The sequence below is a fragment of the Hippopotamus amphibius genome, chromosome 9, assembly GCF_030028045.1.
Source record: "Hippopotamus amphibius kiboko isolate mHipAmp2 chromosome 9, mHipAmp2.hap2, whole genome shotgun sequence".
Lineage (NCBI taxonomy): Eukaryota > Metazoa > Chordata > Mammalia > Artiodactyla > Hippopotamidae > Hippopotamus > Hippopotamus amphibius.
In genome coordinates, this window is record NC_080194.1 from 116920852 (window position 1) to 116943090 (window position 22239).

General features: G+C 47.1%; 1 protein-coding gene across 1 annotated transcript in view; it reads left to right on the top strand.

The window, feature by feature from the left end:
• The first annotated feature begins 8418 nt into the window (after positions 1-8418).
• The window catches only part of VWA3A (von Willebrand factor A domain containing 3A), a 42666-nt gene continuing 28845 nt past the window's right edge, over positions 8419-22239 (top strand). The window contains exons 1-7 of the mRNA XM_057749329.1: positions 8419-8484; positions 8796-8919; positions 13024-13148; positions 13244-13321; positions 15337-15391; positions 18961-19059; positions 20501-20607. Coding sequence (XP_057605312.1) covers positions 8423-8484; positions 8796-8919; positions 13024-13148; positions 13244-13321; positions 15337-15391; positions 18961-19059; positions 20501-20607 — 650 coding nt within the window. The 5' untranslated portion in view covers positions 8419-8422. The remainder of the gene's footprint in view (positions 8485-8795; positions 8920-13023; positions 13149-13243; positions 13322-15336; positions 15392-18960; positions 19060-20500; positions 20608-22239) is intronic.

Here is a 22239-nt window from a genome sequence, read left to right on the forward strand (position 1 = left end):
TATCACACAATAACATTGTCTTAGTCCGTTTGGACCACTATAACAAAATACCACAGACTTAGGTGGCTTATAAAAAAACAAATTTAACTAGATGTTAACTAGATTTATTGTGGTGATCATTTCCCAATATATACATATTATGTTTTACACCTGAAATTAATATAATGTTATATGTCAGTTTTACCTCAATTAAAAAAAAAGAAAAAAAGGGAGGAGGATTTTTTTTTTTTCTTTTGGCCACAGTGCGCAGCTTGTGGGATCTTAGTTCCCCAACCAGGGATTGGATCTGGGCCCTTGGCAATGAGAGCACAGAGTCCTAATCATTGGACCACCAGGGAATTCCTGAAAAGAGGAATATCAGATGCTGCAAACAAAACCATCAAAGTCACCACTATCTGCTCATTTTAACACATGAACATAATAGGGACTACATATAGCACATCACTACAGTATTCACCAAGAGGCTAAAAGAGCTTTGGAATTCAGTTTTTTCAGACTTTAAAAAAAAAAATCAATGAGGTGCTTACACTATGTATTACATAACGTCCCCATCAAAGAATGAAGCTGTACTCCATGATCACAAAACATGTAAATATTCACATTAAAGGGAACACATAAAGACCGTAACTAGCCTCATGCCAGTTCAAGTCAGGTTTTGCCACGAAATGAGCATGTTGTGAACCTAAGATGCAAAACAATGCTCCCTGCAACATCACTTTTCAAAGATTTATTTCTCACAGTTCTGGAGGCTGGAGGTTCAAGATCAGGGTGCCAACATGGGCAGACAAGGACCCTCTTCTGGGTTGCAGATGTTTCACATCCCCACATGGTGGAAGGGGCTAGGGAGCTCTGTCTGTTCTCATGTATAAAGGCGCTAATGCCATTCATGAGGGCTCTTCCCTCATGACCTATACACCTCCTGAAGACCCCAACTCCTATTACCATCACATTAGGGGTTAGGTTTTTAACATATGAATGTGGAGAGGGACACAAACATGCAGATCACAGCAAATATATGTGGGGTAATGGGAAGAGTTTAGAGCTCCTTAATAAAAACCAGAAGTAAGTTGACCCACCAGGTCCCAAGAACCTAAGGTAATAGAAAGAGACATTCCTACCATGCTCCGATTCCTTACATGGGGCCAATCATGAGCTATATACAGAGGAGAGCTGAGAAAGATGGTATCAGCACAGAGCTTTCTCCTTGGCTGGTCATACAGCCTGAACATCTTACTCTGCTTCAGCTATCTGGCACAAATACATCCAGAATATATGTTGTATAAACTCAAGGAGAAAAAAGCAGTAACAGGGGCTTCCTAGGTGGCGCAGTGGTTAAGAATCCCCCTGCCAATGCAGGGGACACGGGTCTGATCCCTGCTCCAGGAAGATCCTGCATGCCGCGGAGCAACTAAGCCCGTGCACCACAACTTTTAGCCTGTGCTTTAGAGCTCGTGAGCCACAACTATTGAGCCCATGTGCCGCAACTACTGAAGCCCACGCACCTAGAGCCTGTGCTCCACAACAAAAGAAGCCATAGCAATGAGGAGCTAGTGCACCACAATGAAGACTCACAGCAACTAAAGAAAGCCTGTGCACAGCAAAAAAAGACCCAACACAGCCAATAAAATAAATAAGTAAATACATAAATAAATAAATAATGTATATAAAAAAAGAAAAAAGCACTTACAAAGAACTTTTCAACGTTGGGTTTTACTTCTTGTAAAATGTTGAAAACCCATGTATCCAAGAGCAAAGGGCATTGTGAGAGTGGTAGGCCATCTGTCTTGAGCCCCTGTGTCTCCAAAAATGGTGTCTTAAAGCCAGGATTTCCAGTAAGGTGGGCTCAAGGACCCTCACCTCTTGCTCACAAAGTAGCCGTTGGTTGCTTGCTCTCGGTCTCTTGTGACTCTTCCCTCTTCTGACTTCCTTGCCTCTTTCTGATCTCCCTCCTCTCCCACCTTGTTGGCGTTGACCAAATGCCATGATTTACATGTGCTACTCTCATCCCATGACTATTCTGCCCAAAGTGACTGGTGGTTTAGGTAAGCTGTCTCTATTTTGAGGGGTTTTGTTGTTTCTGATCTGGCCTATAGGAGGCGCTGGGGTCAACATCTGAAGGGGTTCTCTACCGCTAGCAGCACATACTCTAAATTATAAAGATTCAGAAAGTGAGGATGGTGATTTGAGAAATGACCTGGATAAGGAAAACGAAGTGCAGATCCCTTAGCCACTACAAGCTAGTTGACACTGAGCGCATCACTTCATCTCTCCTGATTTCCATAGAAGGAGTTGGAAAGGTCGCCGCCTGTGGGCTATGGGCTGGTTACATCATAATCACCTGGGCCATTGTGAAAGATTCATGTTCCCACACTGTGCAACAGATCCCAATCAATCTCCTGGATGGGAACGTATGTATGTTTTCTCAGCAAACAACCCAGATGATTGTGACGGGGACCTGGCTTTGGGAACCACTGCAGTAGATGATCTCTTCCCAGGCTAAGAGGTCACAGAGCCTACTGCTGCATGAGCCAGGTCTGAGTGCAGATGGACCTGATGGGGGTGAGGGACTGCCAGACCTCTCCCAGGGAGTATGTTTGGGGGACCCCAGGGAATCTGCAGAGGAAGAGAAGGTCACCACCTTTCACGCATGTCAGATGTTCTCTGCTGTCTTTCTTCAGTTCCTACCACAGGAAGGCAGCAGGCACCAGGGCTCCACTGGTCTAAACCACAGTTTTCTGCTGACCCAGAGGTTCTAAAAATAGAAAAGAGGTCCAAATCCTGCTCCCCAGTTTTTATGGGGGTAGAGAAAAGCAGAGTGCCCAGGGAGAGGTTGTTATGAACAACAAAGTGGTAATTTCTTCCCAGGGGTGGAGAAGGTTTTCCCCTGTCCCTGCCTCAAGCTGCAATGGTGCAGTCTGTTACCTCGGAGACCAGCTAACACTTCGCGACAGAGCGAGCTTCCCTGTTGAGTTGCTTGGAGGAGCTCGGAGGAACTAGAAGTGGGAGCCAGGAAAAATAGTCCTGGGGTGACCGGGGACCCTTCTGCCAAAGATGGGAAATAAATGGAGAAATGCCGGTGAGGTTGAACGTCCCAAGGGTTGACAGGGTGGTAAGAAGGGGTGGGGGTGGGGCGGGGGGGCACGCCCAGATGCTAAGCTCTGGACCAAGTGAGAAGGATTTCGGGAGCCTGGGTCTTAAGCACCTGCTCCTTGCGTGCCAGGCGTTGTGCTACGTGCTGGGGGTACAACCGTAGACAAGGAAGTCACGGGGCTGCTGCTGAGGACTGTGGCGAGTTAGTGTGACACAGCCAGGCGGTAGCAACAGGAGGAGATGGTTTCCTCCTTGGTGGCTGGGGGGCAGCAAATGGGGTTCAGGGAAGACTTCCTGGGTTTTCTTGTCAAACAGAAAGGGCAAAGGGCATTTCTAGAAGTAGGTCCAACTTGAGCAAAGACGGGTATGAATTAGCAAGGTGTGTGTAGGTAGAGGTTGCCAGGGTGCACAGAAGGATGTAAGATGCAGTAGAGAGGTAAACAAAGAATAGATCCAAATGGAATGAAAAGCCTTGTGAAGAAGGTTTGATTTGCTTGTCATGGTACCGAGGAGCCATGGCGAGGTTCTGAACAAGTAGTCATATGAACGATTCTGCATGTCAGAAAAATCATCCTGGCAGCAGCTTGTAAAATGGATTGGATGGGAGCCAAGACTAGAGGTCATTAGGCCATTAAAAATACAAACCCTGCAGGGAGGGGGGGGGGGCTTTATCCTGGATATTTAGCAGAATCCTAGATCCAGCTGTTAGCAGATCAGGAAGTTAGCTGAAGATTTTCTTTTATTCACTAATCAGAGCTACCTCTCTCCCTTTGACAAGATGCCATCTCCTAAGGACCGGTTTGCATGTTCTCTTCCCCTCCTGTGACCAGTCTCCCAAGGTAACGTGGCTCACCTTTCTCTAAACTCTGGACCTGCCCTGAGTACATGTATTCGACAAATGTTTTTTGAGCAGCTACTAATGTTCTAGGCAATGTTTACATAAAACGATTCTAACAACGAGCGTAACTAAGGCCCTGCCCTCATGGATCTCACTTCTAGTGGACTGATGGGTGAGGGAGAGTACAGCCGAGACACATAGTAAGTAAATATATAGAACATCAGATGATGAAACGTGCTACAGAGAAAACAAAACAGGGCTGGGGAGGTACTGTCTGAGAAGGGATAATCAAAGAAGACCTCTCTGATAAGGTTTCATTTGAGCAAAGGCCTGAGGGTAAGGGCTGTCCAGCACTGCCTCCCCAGCACCAGCTCTCTCTGGCATCCAGCAGGCACTCTGTAAAAGTGCATGGAATGAATGAGTGCTTGCGTCATGTGCTAAAGTGCTTGAAGACGCAGCAGATTTTGAAATGGTATTCTACATTCCTGTAATACTTTGTATTTTACAAAGCTCCTGCACATTCTCAATTTCATTAGATCCTCTTGACCATGCAGTTGAAGTAGACAGGGCAGTTACGGTTATTCCCATGCCGTTCTGCAGATGCAGAAACCAAAGGTCCAGGGCTCCTTCTAGCACCTCACACTGTCTTGCTGGTTTGACGCAGCCCAAACACCCCTTCACTGGCCAACACAAGTCATCCCAGAATCCAGTCGCACAAGCCTCTGAATCCATCAGGTTGTTAATCACTCACTGAAAAGAGGGAACTGAAACTGCAGGGTGTCCGGTGTCCATGAGGCACTTCTATCCAGCAGTCTCTGCTACAAGAGTCTCCCAGCAAAGCATACTGAAATAAAGCCGGCTGTTTTTTGAGACATTGCCACATTATCTTGGTGCTCCCCAGAAAAGAAAGTTCCTCTGAATAAAAGATGAAAGACCCCAAAGAGAAAACCAAGTTGCCGAACCATCATTAGGCTATTTATCTTATTGGTTTCATAAGAGGACACACTCCAGTGTTCAAGCTGCAACTCCATCTGGAGTTTCTCATGTGCTGTGTTTTAGCCAATATTTTTTTGGTTGCAAGAAACAAGAAATCTAAGTGAGGTCGCTTAAGCAAAAAGGGAGGGAATTAGAAGGAACAAGGATCGCATGGAACCCAAGTGCAGAAAGTGAAGTCAGTTCTTCAAGAACTAAGGTTTACCCCCACCTCCTCAAAATATTTACTGTCTGCCAGTCCCTGCTCTCACATAACTCACAGTCTAATGGGAGAAAGATGCCAATTTTTAAAAATCACACTAATGAATGTATTATTCTAAATTGAGATAAGTACTTTTTCAGAAAGAGAAAAATAAATATCGTATATTAACGCATATGTGCAGAATCTAGAAAAATGGTACAGATCAAGCGGTTTGCAAGGCAGAAATAGAGACACAGATGTAGAGAAGAAACATATGGACACCAAGGGGGGGGTAGAGGCGGGGGGGTGTCAGATGAATTGGGAGATTGGGATTGCCACATATACATTACCGATAACAAAAAAAATATATCAAATTGTACCCTTTAAATATATGTAGTTTATTGTAGGTCAATTGTATCTCAATAAAAGTTCTTAAAAATAAATAAATAAATTTGATATTAAAAAACAAAGCCAGCACATGAAAAGGCCCTGTGATTAAGGGAACTGTGCAGCTTTCCAGGAACCGAAGGGGAAGGGAGTTGTGGGACACAGAAGCAGCGAGCAGGAGAGCTAGAGGGACAGGTGCGCAGCAACCTGAGCCCGCAAGCCTCAGATGCCCTCGTAAGCATCTTAGTCTTCATCCTAGAAACAAAGGGAAGCCTTTGAACAATTTTAAGCAGGAGGGAGAAAAGGGGGTGTGACATTGGATTTGTGGGGGATTTTTTGGCCACACAGCATGGCTTGTGGGATATTAGTTCTCCAACCAGTGATTGAACCCGACCCTTGACGGTGAGAGTGCAGTGTCCTAAACACTGGACTGCCAGGGAATTCTCTAGATTTGTGTTTTTAAAAGATCACTCTGGGACTTCCTTGGTGGCGCAGTGGTTAAGAATCCACCTGCCAACGCAGGGGACTCAGGTTCCATCCCTGGGCCGGGAAGATTCCACATGCCATGGAGCAACTAAGCCCATGTGCCACAACTGCTGAGCCTGTACCCTAGAGCCCACGAGCCACAACTATTGAGCCCATGTGCCGCAACTACTGAAGCCCGTGCACCTAGAACCCATGCTCTGCAGCAAGAGAAGCCACCACAATGAGGAGCCTGTGCACCACAACAAAGATGCAACACAGCCAATAAATAAATAAACAAATAAACTTTTAAAAGATCACTCTGGCTTCAGTGAGAAGAGATTAGTTAGGAGAACTGAGGGAATGTAGGGAGGCCAGTTAGGGTCTACAGCCACCATCTGTGGCAGAGGTGACAGTGGCCTGGATGTGAGAAATGTCAGTGGAGATAGAAATACATGGTGAGATTGGAGAGAGGTAAAATTTACAAAATTAGGTGATGGAGTGGATACGGGGAGTGAGGTATCAAGACTAATTACCAGATTTCTGATTCATATAAGTAAATGGATGGTGGCTCTTTTCTCTAAGCTAGAGAACAATGAAAAGAAGCTACTTGGTAGGGGATAAGAACTCAGTCTTGGACATGCTGAGTTTGAGGTTCTCCAGGTGGAAATATCCAGTGTCAGTGAACACACAGGTCTGGAGTCAGAGTGAGAGGTCTGGGCTCTTGACATACAGTTGGGAGTCATTGATGTACAAGTGATAGTTGGAGCCAGGGACAATGATAAGGTTGCCTTGGAGGAAAGGAGGAGAAAGTGAGAGGGGAAGTGTGTGCGTGATTTAGCCTTGAGGAGCACCGACTTAAAATGCTCAGGATGGATTTCCCTGGTGGCTCAGTGGTTAAGAATCTGCCTGCCAATGCAGGGGACACGAGTTCGAGCCCTGGTCCAGGAAGATCCCACATGCGGCAGAGCAACTAAGCCCGTGCACCACAACTACTGAGCCCGCATGCTGCAACTACTGAAGCCCGCGCACCTAGAACCCGTGCTCTGCAACCAGAGAAGCCACCGCACGGAGAAGCCTGTGCACCACAACAAAGGGTAGCCCCTGATCTCCACCACTAGAGAAAGCCCATGCACAGCAACGAAGACCCAACGCAGCCAAAAATTTTTTTTTAAGTAAAAAAAAAAAAAGCTGAGGTAGAGGGGGATGAGCCTGCAAAAGAGACTGAGAAGGAGCGGGCGGAGGGAGGAGGAAGCCACAAAAGAGACTGAGAAGGAGCCGGGCGGAGGGAGGAGGAAGCCAGGAGAGAATGGCCCCAGCGAAACCAAGCCAGGGAATGGCCCCTGACTATTTTCCTCTGGAGACAGTCTTTCCCTGCTTCTGAATGTACTTGGTGGCCCCACAGCTCTTAATTCTGAATTCCTGGAGAGAGGATCTGATGGATCTGTCAGATACACTGATTTAATAAGCTGTAAGGAGGAGGTTGCAGGGACTCACCCCTCTGAGTGCAGACGTAGTTCTCAAGGAAAAAATTCAGCCTCATCTCAGTATTTCCCTTTTCCCTTCCCCTTCTCTAAATCATTATGGTCGCTTGCTGTCCTCTCTCCCTGGTCCAGACGTCACCATACTCTTAACACGGCCACCTCCTTTTCATCCTTCAAGAAGGTCTAAGCTCAAAAGACACCTTCACTGACCGCCTTACTATGCAAAGTAGACTCCTTTACTGATTACTCTCTATCACATCATCCCGTTTACTTCCTTCACATTACTTTCCACAATTTGTTATTACCATATTTAACCTTTTAACATCAGTCTCCCCCTCTGGGAGGACAAGGACAATGTCTAGCTCAGTGATTTTCAACTGGGGACGATTCTGCTCCCCGGAAGACATTAGGTCATGTTTACAGACATTTTTGGTTGTTACAACTTGAGGGTGCAGGGATGCTACTGGCATTTGATAGATAGACACCAGAGGTACTGCTAAGCATCCCACAATACACAGGACAGCCTCACGACCTCTAGTTGTGAGGAGCGGGGGCTGCTCTCCGTTGTGGTGCGTGGGCTTCTCATTGTGGTGGCTTCTCTTGTTGCAAAGCATGGGCTCTAGGTGCTCGGGCTCCAGTAGTTGCAGCATGGGGGCTCAGTAGTTGTGGCGCACAGGCTGATTTGCTCCACAGCATGTGGGATCTTCCCGGACCAGGGCTCGAACCTGTGTCCCCTGCATTGACAGGTGGATTCCCAACCACTGCACCACCAGGAAAGTCCCCTTGTTCACCATTGTATCCTCAGCATCTAGCACAAAGCCTGATACCTAGTAGGTGTGCAATAAGTGTTTATTGAATGAATGAATTAAAGAAGAGTTGAGCTGAATACAGATGCCCTCCAAGGCTGTTGTCTATATGCTGCACTTATCTTTTTCTTTTCTGGTATTCTTTCCCTCCTTAGGAAAATAAGCGTTGGGTGTTTTTATAATGGCCACGCAAACTGGTCGTGTCTTCCATGGTCAAGATAATAAGTTTCTGGAAAATCATTGGTAAGCATCTCCTCTGACTTTTCAAATGAAAAGAACAACAACAATATTTTGTTCACGGAAGTGGAGGGGGAAATACCTGCCTTTAAGTGAGACTGGGTAAGGGGTCAGCTTATACCTGAGGCCTTCAGTGACCCAACTACCAAAACAATAGAATAAAATGTCTTATGAACCTGGAGGCCACATTTTATCGGAATCTACACAGGAAACTTTCCCAGTTACTACGCAGAAATAAAAATGTTTCCAAAGGCCCTGACAGCCTAGAGTCAACGTCCAGTGCTGGGGCATTGATCAAGTTACTTTATGTTTTTTAGCATGAAGAGAAACAATGACGGAGATCCAGAGAAGCAATTGAACCAGAAGAATATCCACGAACTGGGCCTAAAGCTAGACAATGGACTACTGGTGACACATGTTAACCAGACACAGGACTTACTGGTAAAAACCATCTTGCTTTAACTGAGGGGCCGTGCTTACAAATCATAGTCTGGGGATGCAGAATGTGTTACAGTCTGGGTATTTCTTTCTTCATGTCCAATCTCAAGACTGAAAAGGATTAGTTAAGCACTCATCTCTAATCCCCTGCCTTTAGAAATGACTGAAGAGTCCCTATGCTGTTTAGAGAAATTGTATAGCCTTCTTGGCCGTATCATTAAATATTCAGGGGGATGTGAACATGTCAAAGCTTGCAGACTAAGGAATTTAATTCTGAGAGTCTCCTCCCTGAGGTTTGTTTTCCTTGTAGGATTCCCTAAAATCTAGATCCAAAAATCAGTTTCAGGAAGTGCTGTTGGAACAAGAGAGTTGTGGCAGGAGGAGAATTAACCTCTGGAATAACCAGAACTGTGGTCTTAGGCTGACTCTCAATGTGTCCATGAACTCTCTTCCCATGCCGGTGAGCGGATTGTCTAGAACTCGCGACTCACACCGTAGAAACTATTGCCATCAGGGGTTGTTGGTCAAGTCTGGTTCGTAACCTACGCTAGAGTTTAACAATGATCCTTTGAAATGATTATCAGTCAAAAACAATACAGTTCTAACGCTGGCAATTAAAAATCAGGAAAGTTGTATTTTACTTTTCTCAAGTATTGACACTTATGGGAAAGCAAGTTTAATGAAAAGAAAATGAGCAAATGTCCATAGAGTCTGGAGATTCTGAAGCTTTCTTTCAATACTATGAGTATTTATTTCACCTAATGTCTTATCAAATGCACAACTTCCCAGGTGTGCAAGGACTACTCTTATTTATCAGCCACAACTGGGGCCTCCCTTACCTCATGAATGAATAGCAGTGGAAAAGAGGGAAAGGATTGCCCCCACACAAAGATCTCACTCTTCTGCATGTAAAGCACATCCTTCAGGATATAATCAGTATGTCCTACAATCAAAACCCATAATGTGTTTAGTGGTGGCTCTTCGAATATTAATAATACAAAATCCATGTCCTAAGACATGATGGATCATTTCAAATACAAGTAAAATGGAAGGAAGATGAATTAGAAGTCTGCCAGGTTCAATGTCACCAGCAGGGAGGTGGTTGTCCTGAACGATGAGAAGAGTGACACCTAGTGTTTATATGATGCATAGCAGCATTTTCCTAAGTGTGGGGCTGGGGTGAGATTATAGGAGGTGCTCTTCTGGGGCAGGACATTTTTTTTTTAAGCTCTTTATTGGAATATAATTGCTTTACACTCTTGTACCTGCTTTTGAGGTACACCAAGGTGAATCAGCTGTATTTATACATATATCCCCATATTTCCTCCCTCCCACGACTCCCTCCTGCTCTCCCTGTCCTGGCCCTCTAAGGCATCACCCATCATCGAGTTGATCTCCCTTTGTTATACAGCAACTTCTCACTAGCTATCTATTTTACAGTTGGTAGTGTATATATGTCTATGCTACTCTCTCACTTCGTCCCAGCTTCCCCTTCGCCCCTCTCCCAACCCCGTGTCCTCCAGTCCTGCAGTTCTCTGCATCTGCATCTTTATTTGGGGCAGGACATTAATTAGCAGAGATTCACATAATGAGAAAGTTGTCTTTTCAGTCAGTCCTCTCTCAGTGCTTCATAAAGATAGTCACAGTTTGGTGGTAATTTAAAGGCAATGACTCAAGCTACACTGCTTGGCTTTGAATCCCAGTTTCACCACTTACGAGCTGTGTGACTTTGGACAAATTACTTAATTCTCAATACTTCAGTTAAGAATTTTACTTGTCAGTAAAATGAGGTTAGCAGTGATGGAACCTGTTTTGTAGATGTAAATAAATTAACATACGGCAAGCGCTTGTCACATAATAAGCACTATTAATTAGAGTGTTTGCTCTAATTACTAGTGTTTTTCACACTTCTTTAACACTTGCTAATTTCCTTGTGAAACAGGGGGTGAGCAGGCCTCAGCCACAGAACTCAAGGCATCCAGTACTATCTGGCTGGAATATGAGAGCAGCAGTTTATTTCCATTGCTTTGTTTGTTACCTTCTATTTATGACCAAGCCTGAGGGGAAACAAGAATCACTGTTAAGAACTGTTTATGTAGCAGCCCTTGAGGCCACGCTCTAGACCTTAGCATCACACACCCATCTCACAGGTGAAGAAGGAGACACATGGCTTGCCCAGCATCACGAATCCTGTAAGTGGGGGGCCCAGGACTGCACCGCCTTCTCCCCTCCCTTTCTTCCTCTGCCCTCCCTCCGAATTCTCTGTCTCATCTCATCCTGTCTAATGCAGTTTGGTCAGCCACAGCAGATAATTTCTACCCCTTGTCCACCACCTCACCATCTACAGTGACAGCCTGATGCAAACAAGCCCAAGCAGTGCCCACACAGGGTTCAAGCAAAGGAGACAGCCAAAGCCATCTTTGGGTGTAGACAGGGGCCGCAGGGGACCAAGCAGTGCGCAGGCCCTGTCCACAGTCATCGGATGCTGCAGGGCGGTTTCTCTCCCTGTGGGGCTGAGCCGGCCTCCCCTCATGAGGCCGTCCCACCCCCTGAGTCATGGCCAACCCCGGCCACGTGTAAGGACCGTTGATTCGCACAAACAACAGCGGTTGTGCTGGAAGCTCTTGCAGAATCCCTGTCTGATCCAGGCCTTGCACACCTTTGCAGCCTCCTCTCATGACACGCTGACCCTGTGTTTGCTGCACTCCAACCACCGTGCCACCCTTCTGTTCTTCCAGCACTCTGCCCCTGCCCCCAAGCCCGCCTCTTCCTGGAACGTGCGTTCCCTGCGACGCCCAGGACTGGCTCCTCCTGAACCTTCAGATCTAGACTCAGAGGGGCCTTCTCTGACCCCCACCTCCGCTAAAGTGACCTCCCCGTCACCACCTTAGTCATTATCTATCACATTTCTCTGCCCCACTTTCTTAAAACAATTGTTCCTTGCTGAAATCATGTACATTGATTTTGCTTTTCTTTACTGACCATCTATCCACACTAGAATGTGAGCTCCAAGAAGGCTGTAGCCCCAGCACCAGGGACAGTGTTCAAAGCAGGGCTCAGAACAAGGCAAAGTGGGGTCAGAGTCTTAGGTCAGCTTTCTCCACCTTCTGGCTCCCAGTGCTTGCTGGGAACGACTTCAGCTCCATCACCAAGGCCACCACCCACATCCTGAGCTTAGCACTGTGTAAGTGACACCAGTGTCACTGGCACAAGCAAAGGGGCTTGTTCATTTTATGGCCAGACTCCTGTGATGGCTAGGAAATTCTTCTTCCAAAACTTCTACCCGCTGCTCCTGTTTCTGGCCTCTGGAATGGACAGGGAAACCCATTCCCTCTCTCTATCAGTCAACAAATGTTTGTGGAGGATCCCTCAGACTGAGAGGGAGGCAGAACTCATACACCTGAAAAGATACAGAGAGAAGATGCAGAGAATGTAAATACAAAAATAAACCAAGACACCACCATCACTTGCATTTGGCAGAGACTCAAAGGCAGGCAAGGGAGTAGAAATGCTTTATAGTGAAAAAAAGGGAGAGCTTCAGGTGTGCCCTGAAGGAGGTTATTGGCATGCAGGAGCTGGAGGCAGGCTGACTAGAAGCTGGGCATCTCCTGGTTTGGGGGGCATACTCGTCTTTCTCTGGTTGGTCCTGAGCTGAAAGGGGGATGTAAAATAGGAAAGCTGGCAGTCACCACCAGCGTCCTGACCTCCCTGTCCAGTTGCTGCAGAGGTTATGGTTTGGCTCTGTGGACTGCTTGCTACAGAGGTTGTGGGTCAGAATTCTGTTGTCATAAAGGGTCTGGCCACTGTGTGTTTGTGTATTCAGTCTCTCACAAGGCAGGATGTGGTGAGTGACCCTTGACTCCTCTAGACACATACTGGGGATGAGGTGAGGGATGGGAGCAGGTATTTCCAGGACAACTGGCCCAGAGCACAGGCCTCCGTATTTGTCTGTTGCCCCAGCAAGGTGAGCTCTTGAACAGACTGCTCTCAGGTAGGATCCGTCAGGCTGGCACCCCTTGGGGGTCCACATGGAGGGAACCTAAAGCAACCTCAGCCTCACCCTCTCTTTCCATTGTTTTCTGTTTGACTCTGGCTTCTGTCTCGCAGAGGCTGCAGGGGAATGAGACCCAGCCTTCAACCCGGGAGGATTCAGAAGACTGGCTTTCAATGCACAGTTTAAAGTCTAAGAAACTCACTCTGGCTGACCTGATAAGCCAGGGCACAGCCATGCTGTAAGTCTGAAGCCACTCCCCTCTCCCCCAAGCATGTAAGACACGTCCAGCCCCCTGAGCCCAAGAGACCCTTTCATAAGACTTTGCTTCTTCAGGAAGGAAGGCAGCGATGCCACGAGGAAAATGCACTTCTCCCCCCAGACCATCCACGAATTCGAGTCCAAGCTTTCTGAGTAAGTATGCTTCTCAGTGTCCCCCCAGCAACCCCAGAGCTCAAGAATTACCTGGTTTCAGCAGCCTAAAAATGGCTTTATTCAAACGACAGTATCCGTGGGACCTAGGGCAGGCTTCTTCCCACTTCTAGGCCCAATTTCCTCCTTTTCTCAAATAAAGAGGTTGGACCGTATCCGTTTTTCTCAGCCTTCTAAAATCCATGGTCCCTTTGAATGAACACATAAAACCTCACAGCCTCATCTGATGTGGAATGGTTCAGAGTGACCACTTTCAACGACAGATTGATTGGGTTCATATTTTACAGACATATATCAAGAATATTCAGGCTCCCCACTTCCAAGCCAGATTTTCATAGCACCATCCACCCCGGTGTAGCAATTGATGGGCTATGATTACTGCTTGCCTGAGGTTTCTTAAAAGGTTAGAATAATAACTAATAGCCAACATTTCTTCATGTGTCAGGAATTCTGCTAAGGGCTGCACACATTATATTATTTAATCCTCACAGCAACTCAAAGTATAGTGTTACTCTCAAGACAGTTAACCAAAAGTCAATTGCTAAATGACCAATTTGCCAAATTTATCAAAACATTTTTTTATAAATTTATTTATTTATTGGCTGTGTTGGGTCCTCGTTGCTGCAATTGGGCTTTCCCTAGTTGCAGCAAGCTGGGGCTGCACTTTGTTGCGGTGTGCGGGCTTCCCCTTGCGGTGGCTTCTCCTGCTGCAGAGCACAGGCTCTAGGTACATGGGCTTCAGTAGTTGTGGTACGTGGGCTCCTTAGTTGTGACTCACGGGCTCTAGAGCACAGGCTCAGTAGTTGTGGTGCATGGGCTTAGTTGCTCCGTGGCATGTGGGATCTTCCTGGACCAGGGATTGAACCTGTGTCCCCGGCATTGGCGGGCAGATTCTTAACCACTGCACCACCAGGGAAGTCCCTCAAAACATTTTAACTGTAACTTTTATAGTAAGTTTTATTGGGTTGGAAGGTTAAACAGATTTTAAAGATTTCTGCAATATTTTGGTTCATTGGTTTTAACTCTGAATTCAGCATTTTAAGGGATGTTTCAGGTCTATTCAGTTAATTGGTCATTTGGAAAACTGATTTTCAGAGAATCAGTTTTCAGTAAACTCACTTTTGGCAAATTGGCTTGGATAAAGTTGTATTATTATCTTCACGTTGGAGATGATGAAACTGTGGAGTCTACCACACCTGTCCGGGGTCACACAGCTAGTAAACAGCAGAGCTGGGTCTCAAAGACAAGCACGCCTCACTACCTGCCCACGCTCTTACCCGCATCCACGCGTGCCTGTGACTCTGCCCCCCGCCCGCTGCCCGTGAGTTTATATCCAAAGGCCTTCCTGGCCCTTCCCTGGATCCCCAAATCCCACCTGCCTCAATGAGAGCAATTCAGTTAAATTCACATGACTGAGTCCTTAACTTGAGTACCTGTTACAGGCTGGTCTCCAAATAGCCATTGGAAGAGTTTGCAATAAGGAAAACTCAAGAAATTCCCCTGGCCACTTACTATTCAAAAACTAAGGTTTTTGTTCATCAGTCCACTGAGAAACTGCTGCTGAGCTGCCTCACTTGTGCATTTATGAGCACGTCCAGGTGACTAGGAAGTCTCTCCCGAGAAGGCACAGATTTGAGAAAAGCAAGAATGTTCTTCCACCTTCCTCATGAGAACACACCACCCCCATTCTCCACAGACTGACCCTCCCTTAAGCCCACCCCTAGTTCCACAAACCACAGTGTTTATAATACACTTTGCATCACCAAGAGTACCATCCACACACTCAATCCCCTTCACAAACCCCTCCATCCTTTACCCCAGCAAACAAAGACCTGCCGTTTCCTCTTTGCTAGATTTTGCCTTATATTCTCCCAATGCCTTAGACACATTAAAAGAAAAAAAATCCCCTCTGCACTTTCCTTCCGTGTATGTAAGTGGCTGTTTTGCTCAGTGACAGAGCTGACCTTGGGTGACAAGACTTCCTGGTGTTTTGACAGAGCTATTGAAGTCTATCAACAGAGAATTCAGTGGCTCACAGAAAACAGCAAGAAGGTAATAGATATCACTCTTTGCCCCCTTTCACTCATTCCACCTGTACTTGTTCGAACCCTTTCAGGTGCAATTAATAGACCTCCAATTTACATCAGCCAAAGCTGAAAAAGGAATTTCTAGACCTACGGAAATGAAAAACCCAAACACAGCTGTATCCCGGGGTTCAAATGATGTCATTCGTTGTCTCTGAGCTCTGCTCTCCTCTGGGTTGGTTTTACCTTCAGGAAGGCTCTCCCCAGCCTTAGAAAGATGGTCACCAGCAGCTCTAAGCTTACATATCACCAGCTAAGGTGACATGTCAAAAAGGATCTCACCTTCCTTTCCCAGTACATCTCCCAAGTCTTGGAGTTGACTCTCTCTGGGCCAATTTAGACCAATTACCATAGCCAAGAGGATGAGATACACTAACTGGTTAGGCCTGGAACTAGTGCTCTCTCCTGGGGAAAGACAGGGGCCGAGGGAAGTTGGGGGAGACTAGGTGAGCCCCCCCCAAACCTCATGGACTGAGAAAGGAAGACAGATGGTTGCACATGGAAAGCCAGAGTGCTGTTACCACAAGAGGAAACAGATCCTGGGTGAGAACAGCAGAAGTCCCCTAGACCATTCAACCTCAGATCCTTAATGAGATTTAGGACTAAGGCTGATCATCCAGACATAACTTTTGAAAGTTTGATTAGGTGTTTTCCTCAGATCCAAAGGGTAGAAGAGCGATCATGGACAAATTAACTTTTATTTCGCTTTCTTATTTGTTTTAGCCTAAATTCTTCCAACTGATGCTTTTCTGGCCCACCATTTGCTTTCACCTTAGGCAATCCTTGACTCTTTTCTTTTTTTTTTTTTTTTTTTGGCTGTGTTGGGTCTTCATTGCTTTGCATGGGCTTCCTCTAGTTGTGGCAAGTGAGGCTACTTTTCATTGTGGTGTGCGAGTTTCTCATTGAGGTGGCTTCTCTTGTTGCAGAGCACGGACTCTCAGACACGTGGGCTTCAGTAGTTGCAGCACGCGGGGTCAATAGCTGTGTCACGTGGGCTCTAGGGTGCACAGGCTTCAGCAGCTGTGGTGCACGGGCTTCGCTCTTCTGAGGAATGTGGGATCTTCCTGGATCAGGGGTCAAACCCATGGCCCTGCATTAGTGGGCGGATTCTTAACCGCTGCGCCACCAGGGAAGTCCTGGCAATCCTCAACTCTTATTTTAAACCCTGGGACAGGCAAGATGCTGAAATTCATGCTCCCTACCCCCAACCCCCATCCCTACTGTCCAGGCTGATCCCAGGGTGCAGTCTACATCTCAGAGCCAGACGTGTCTTCACTTGCTTAGGCAGGTCAGCAAATGCACATCTTCAGCTGCAGCACACCCCCTCTGGTTGCACAAGGTAACACAGGCAGAGAGAGCGGAGAGGGGTGAAGTCCTCACCTACTCCACAAACATCCATTCAGGGAAGGCTGCTCTCACCTGCCTACCCCCATCACACCTGTCTTGGCACTTTTGACAAAGGGGGCAGGGAGTGCTGGTTGACTCCTTCTTCCCCTTACCCCTTTCTGATGGAGTCACCAAGGAGCCAAGAAACAAGCCGCGATTGGATCCCAGGGAAGCAATCAGCTGTAAACTAACTCATGAGTCTTCTGGGTGCTGGGGCACCTGGGGTGATGCACAGTCCATCACTGGGCCCAGTTCCCGACTCCGCTGTCAGCAAGGCCTCGCATCTCTGGGTGTCAGTTTCCGTATCTGCAGAGCATAAAGGCAGGGATTATTAACTGGTGGCACACAGGCAAATCTGGCCCTACAACCATGTTTTTCTTAGCCTCCGTAGTTTTATTTCTTGAATTTGTTGTCAAGATTTTAAAATCTTGATATTTCATTTTTATGTCTGATTTAAGTCTTCTCTTGAAAAATTGGGACTCTCTGGCATCACTGGGCTCCAATTCCCTCTTATTTACTTTCCCAGTTATTTCTATGGGATGAATTTCTAGAATTTCAACGGCTAGGTGTAAGGGAATGCATGTGTTCAATCATGGAAGCTCTAAAGTCAGCTTTCTCAAATTTTAAAAGGAGAAAACGGACCCCAAATTTGAACTCCTTCTGGCTCCTGAAAATTGGCAATGTCCTGGGAAGCTTCATACTTCATTTGGGTCATGAATTCGACAAGTATCGATTGGGTGGTTCCAACATATCAGGCACTTTTCCAGGACTGAGGGTTCAAACGTGACCAGTACAGAGCTCCCGCTTTCATGAGGCGTATAGTCCAGTGGGGGAGGACAGACAAGAAATTAACAAATCACACACAAGGTCAGTTAGTGATGGTGCGATAAAGGAAAATAAAGCAGGGTGAGGGAACAGAGAATGAGGTAGAAGGAGGGCTATTTAACCACAGGGGTCCAGATGGAGACGTTTGGACAGACACCTGAAGGAAGCGAGGGAGTGAGCGATGCAGAGATCTAGGGAGCATGTCCCAGGCAGAGGAAACAGCAAATGCTAGGGACACAGGCACAAGCTTGGCCAGTTCCAGAAGCAGCAAGCAGGCCCACGCAGCTGCCCAGAGCGCGCAGTGTGGAGAGTGGCGGCGGGGTTAGAGGCAGGCACAGATCAGGCAGACCTTGCTGAGTTCAGGTTTTATTCCAAAGGTGAGATTTGTCAGCAGGGGGAGTGACATGATCTGACTTAAGTTTCAAAAAAGGTCACTCCGCATGCTTCATCAGTTGATCTTGGAGAACAAAGGCTAGGAGAGAATGATGGTGGCTTAGACTCACGTACTGGGTGGGGGGATGGGATGAGAACGGATGGGATTTGGGGTATGGTTTGAAGGCAGAGCCTGCAGGACTTGCTGATGGATTGGATAAGCTTGGGGCCAAAGTGCCTGGGTTAGGGTAATGTTAAGTGCCATTTACCGAGGTGGGGAAGACGGAGCACAGAACAGGTTTGAAGAGGAGCAATAGCTTAGGTATCCAATAAAGCAGGATTTAAGGCAAAAAGCATCCAGTGGAACCCACTGCCCTAGAGAACTATCAGTTTCGTATGAATGAAAAATCCCAGTTCACAATGCGGCTATCATAGGATGACCAGTTATGTGCTGAATCAAACAGCGTTGGCATGCAGCTGGACACAGCTGTTAGAAACATCATTAGAAACTCACAGAAATGCTACTGCAGCCAGAGAACTTAATACATCTGCCTTTGATTGGTAGAATAGGCAGAAAATAAACAAGGGTACAGAGAAATGAAACAAGATAAGCTGATGTGATTAAATGTCAAACTTTATACCTTACAAAGGATGCTTTTCCACAGTCTCCGAATTTTCTTTAATGAACATGTATTACTTTATAAGAATGGAGAGTACATATTAAGGGGAAAAACACTTTTAAATAGGCTGCCACAAATAGGAGCAGATAATGCCCAAAGCTAAAATCGAAACACTGAGTTTTGCTCTTTCCTCTATAAAATGGGCCTTCCTTCTGCGGCTTCTTGTTGAGGTCAGGGAGTGCTTGTACCGTCTGCTCCGTGGAGCTGCCCAGGGAAAGGTTTGTAGACGCACAGAGCTCTGCTGGTTGTTTCCACACGCCCTCTTTGGTTTCAGGCATTTGGCCTCATCAAAGGAGACAGAGTGGGCATCCTCATTGACGTGTCAGCCGTCAGCCGTGGCCCTCAGAAAGAGGAGTTCCAAAATGACCTCATGGTAAGTCTCTCTGGCACAGAGACGTACCTGGAACCCCCACCTCCACGCTCCCCTCCCCTTGTGAGCTTGCTAACCAGCTTCATGTATAGCAAGTGCAAAAGGGAGTGTTTTACAAAGAACAGTTCACACTTAATTAGCACCTACAGTGAAAAAAAAAATGTTGAGTTCTGCGAAACCCCAGCCTCCGTCATTCTGAGTTGCAGTGTGAGCGTCTCGTATTCGCACCACAGCACCCCCTCTACTAACTTGACTTTGTCTCAAGAGCCCGGGTTCCCTGGAAAGAGGGTGTGCAGGCAGTATTCAGTCGGACTGACTCCAGCACAGCACGGGCTTCCAGCATTTTCCAGACAAGGAGTGATGCTGCTTACTTTGGCCATGACTGAGAAGCTAAGAGCTCTGGGGTCGAATCCCAGCACCTCCACCGCTTCTGGGCTCTGTGACCGTGTTACCTCATCTGCAGAACAGGGATGATGACCGTTGCTGCCTCACAGGGTTGCCAGAGGACAAAAGGAGTTCATGCAAATTAAGTGCTCAGTACAGAGTCTGGCATGGAAAAAGCCCTCTGTAGTCTCTGTGAAGTGATGTGGAGGGTCTGTTTTCTTAGAGGAACCTCTAGAGCTTTGAATGAGACCTTAGCAGCAAGAGCTGCTCCCAGAACCCTTTAGAGGGATCAACATGGGCCAGTTTCCAGACTTGTCCCCTGTTCCTGGTCTCAGCAGGTGTCAGAGAACAGGTGTCAGTGCAGGCCCCCTTCATGACAGGTCCCAGGGCCTGGTTTCCAAAGACCCCCCCAGGTGGGCTGGTCCAATATTAGCCAGGGCAAGGCTCGTGTTGGCAGTAACAGGTGAAGTTTCTAGCTGGCCGGGAAGGAGAGGGAGGAGTTATCTTACTGTTGGATACTCACCAGGCTGAGCCTGGGAGCATCCAATAGGCTGGCCCTGCACCCATCACTGTATCCCCAACCTACGTGCCCGGGACAGAAACCACTGCCTCAAACCTCCATCCTCCTCCCTGGGTACCTCATTTAAGTGCCGAGGGTCCAACCACAGCACACGCTGAGGTGGGTGCTCCTCCCACCACACCCGTGAGCCAGGTGTGCAGCAGCTGCTCCAGAAGGGTACCTGGGTCTGCAGTCAGGGGAGTGAGGGCCCACCTCCCGGACTGGCCCGCCAACCCACAGGCTGAACACCCAGGCCCCGCCTCCACCACGCACAGCCGGGGACAGGCTGGGATGGGCAGCTAGGGAGCTCCTTCCAGACCCCTGCGACCCCATGGGCAGCAAGCAAATGTCAACTTGGGGCCACTAAGCTGAGCCTTAAGGGACCCTGCTTCAGCACAGTTCACACCCCAGTCCAGAGGGTCCAGCCTCGGCGTGAGAGGTGAAGCCGAGCTCCACATGGCCCGTGGCTCCGGGAACCAGTGATGTCCTTTTGCCCACCAGAGCCTCATTGACGAGCAGCTGAGCCACAAGGAGAAGCTGTACGTCCTGTCCTTCGGTACGACCCCCAGCGCCCTGTGGCCCGACCCGGTGGAAGTCAGCACCCCCAGGTGAGTGCCCAGTCTTCACCCGGCTGTGTACCTGGTCATTTTCCTCCCTAAGTGTAAGTGTCTTTATTGCCTGATTAAAGTGTAAGATCCCCAACAGATAAGTGAGACAATTCACAAAAGCAGAAACACAGGGAGCCAATAACTTTTGAAAACGTGGTCACCCCACAAGCACCCCAAAATGAAAAGACAAGACACCATTTTTACCCAGAAAACTAGCAAGATAATCTTTTTTTTTTAATTGTTTAGTAGTTTCTTTTATTTTTTTAATTTTTATTTTTTTTTAATTTTATTCATTGATCAGCTGCGTTGGGTCTTCATTGCTGCACGGGCTTTCTGTAGTTGCGGAGAGCGGAGGCTGCTCTTCATTGCAGTGCACAGGCTTCTTATTGCAGTGGCTTCTCTTGCTGTAGAGCACAGGCTCTAGGCGCGTGGGCTTCAGTAGTTGAGGCTCGTGGGCTCAGTAGTTGCGGCACGCGGGCTCTAGAGTGCAGGCTCAGTACTTGTGGTGCACGGGCTTAGTTGCTTCCTGGCATGTGGGATCTTCCCGGACCAGGGCTCGAACCCATGTCCCCTGCATTGGCAGGCGGATTCTTAACCACTGCGCCACCAAGGAAGCCCCAAGATAGTCTTATTATATGAAAATAATACATGCTTATTTTCAAAAATTGTAAAAGGATACTCTCACCTAGTTCCCCTCACCTCCCAATGACAGCTTCTTCTATCTACTTCCCCAGTCTTTGCACATACATGCATCTATGTGTTTATCCTCTCCTATTTAAACATAATCAGGAGCACATTACACTGTTTGGCATCTTGGCTTTGCACCTAATCTTGAATATCATTTTCTCTCAGTACACAGAGATCAATCTCATTCTTTTTAACAGCTACATGGTATTCCACTGTACAGATATACTGTAATTTATTTAGCTAGCCCTTTGTTTGGGAGCTTCTGGTTTGGAGGTATTTTTGCAGAGTGGGGAGAGAGGGAAGGTAAGAATTTCTACTTACTTATGCCACCAAGTAGATATCTCTTTTCCATGAAGAGAATAGCCTTGATCATCCACCATGTATTCTGTGCCATGCTTGGCACTTCACATATACTCTCTTACTTAATATTTATAGCCAACACATGGAATAGAATTACTATCCCCATTTTGTAGATGAGGAAGCTGAGACTCAGGTTAGGGAACATTTCCAAAATGGCAGAGTCAGGACTGGATTCCAAAGCCCAGAGTGGATCCTAGGGAAAACCACATGCTTGGGTTTCCAGGAGAGAGGTCCCCTTGTTCAGCACTAGCCGTAAAGAAGAGCCCTTCCAGGTAGAGAAGTGCTGGTTCCAGCAGCACGGGCTCTGAATCCCAGTTCTGACAGTTACTATGGGAACTTAACTCTCTCATTAGCAGAATGAGGTGAGGATACCAGCTTCTCACAGAGTTGTTGTGAAGATAAGTGAAAAATAAGTACTTGGCGTGGGGCAGGTACTCAGTGGATAAGAGTGTTTGTTACTGGGATTTCCACTCTCGTTCGACCCCCGAGCTCCAGAATGTCAGACCTGGAAGTCACCTTGAGTTCATCTAGCCAAGGGTTCCTCACCTGCAATTCTTCCTGGTCTTCCCTTGTGATTTTGGTCGT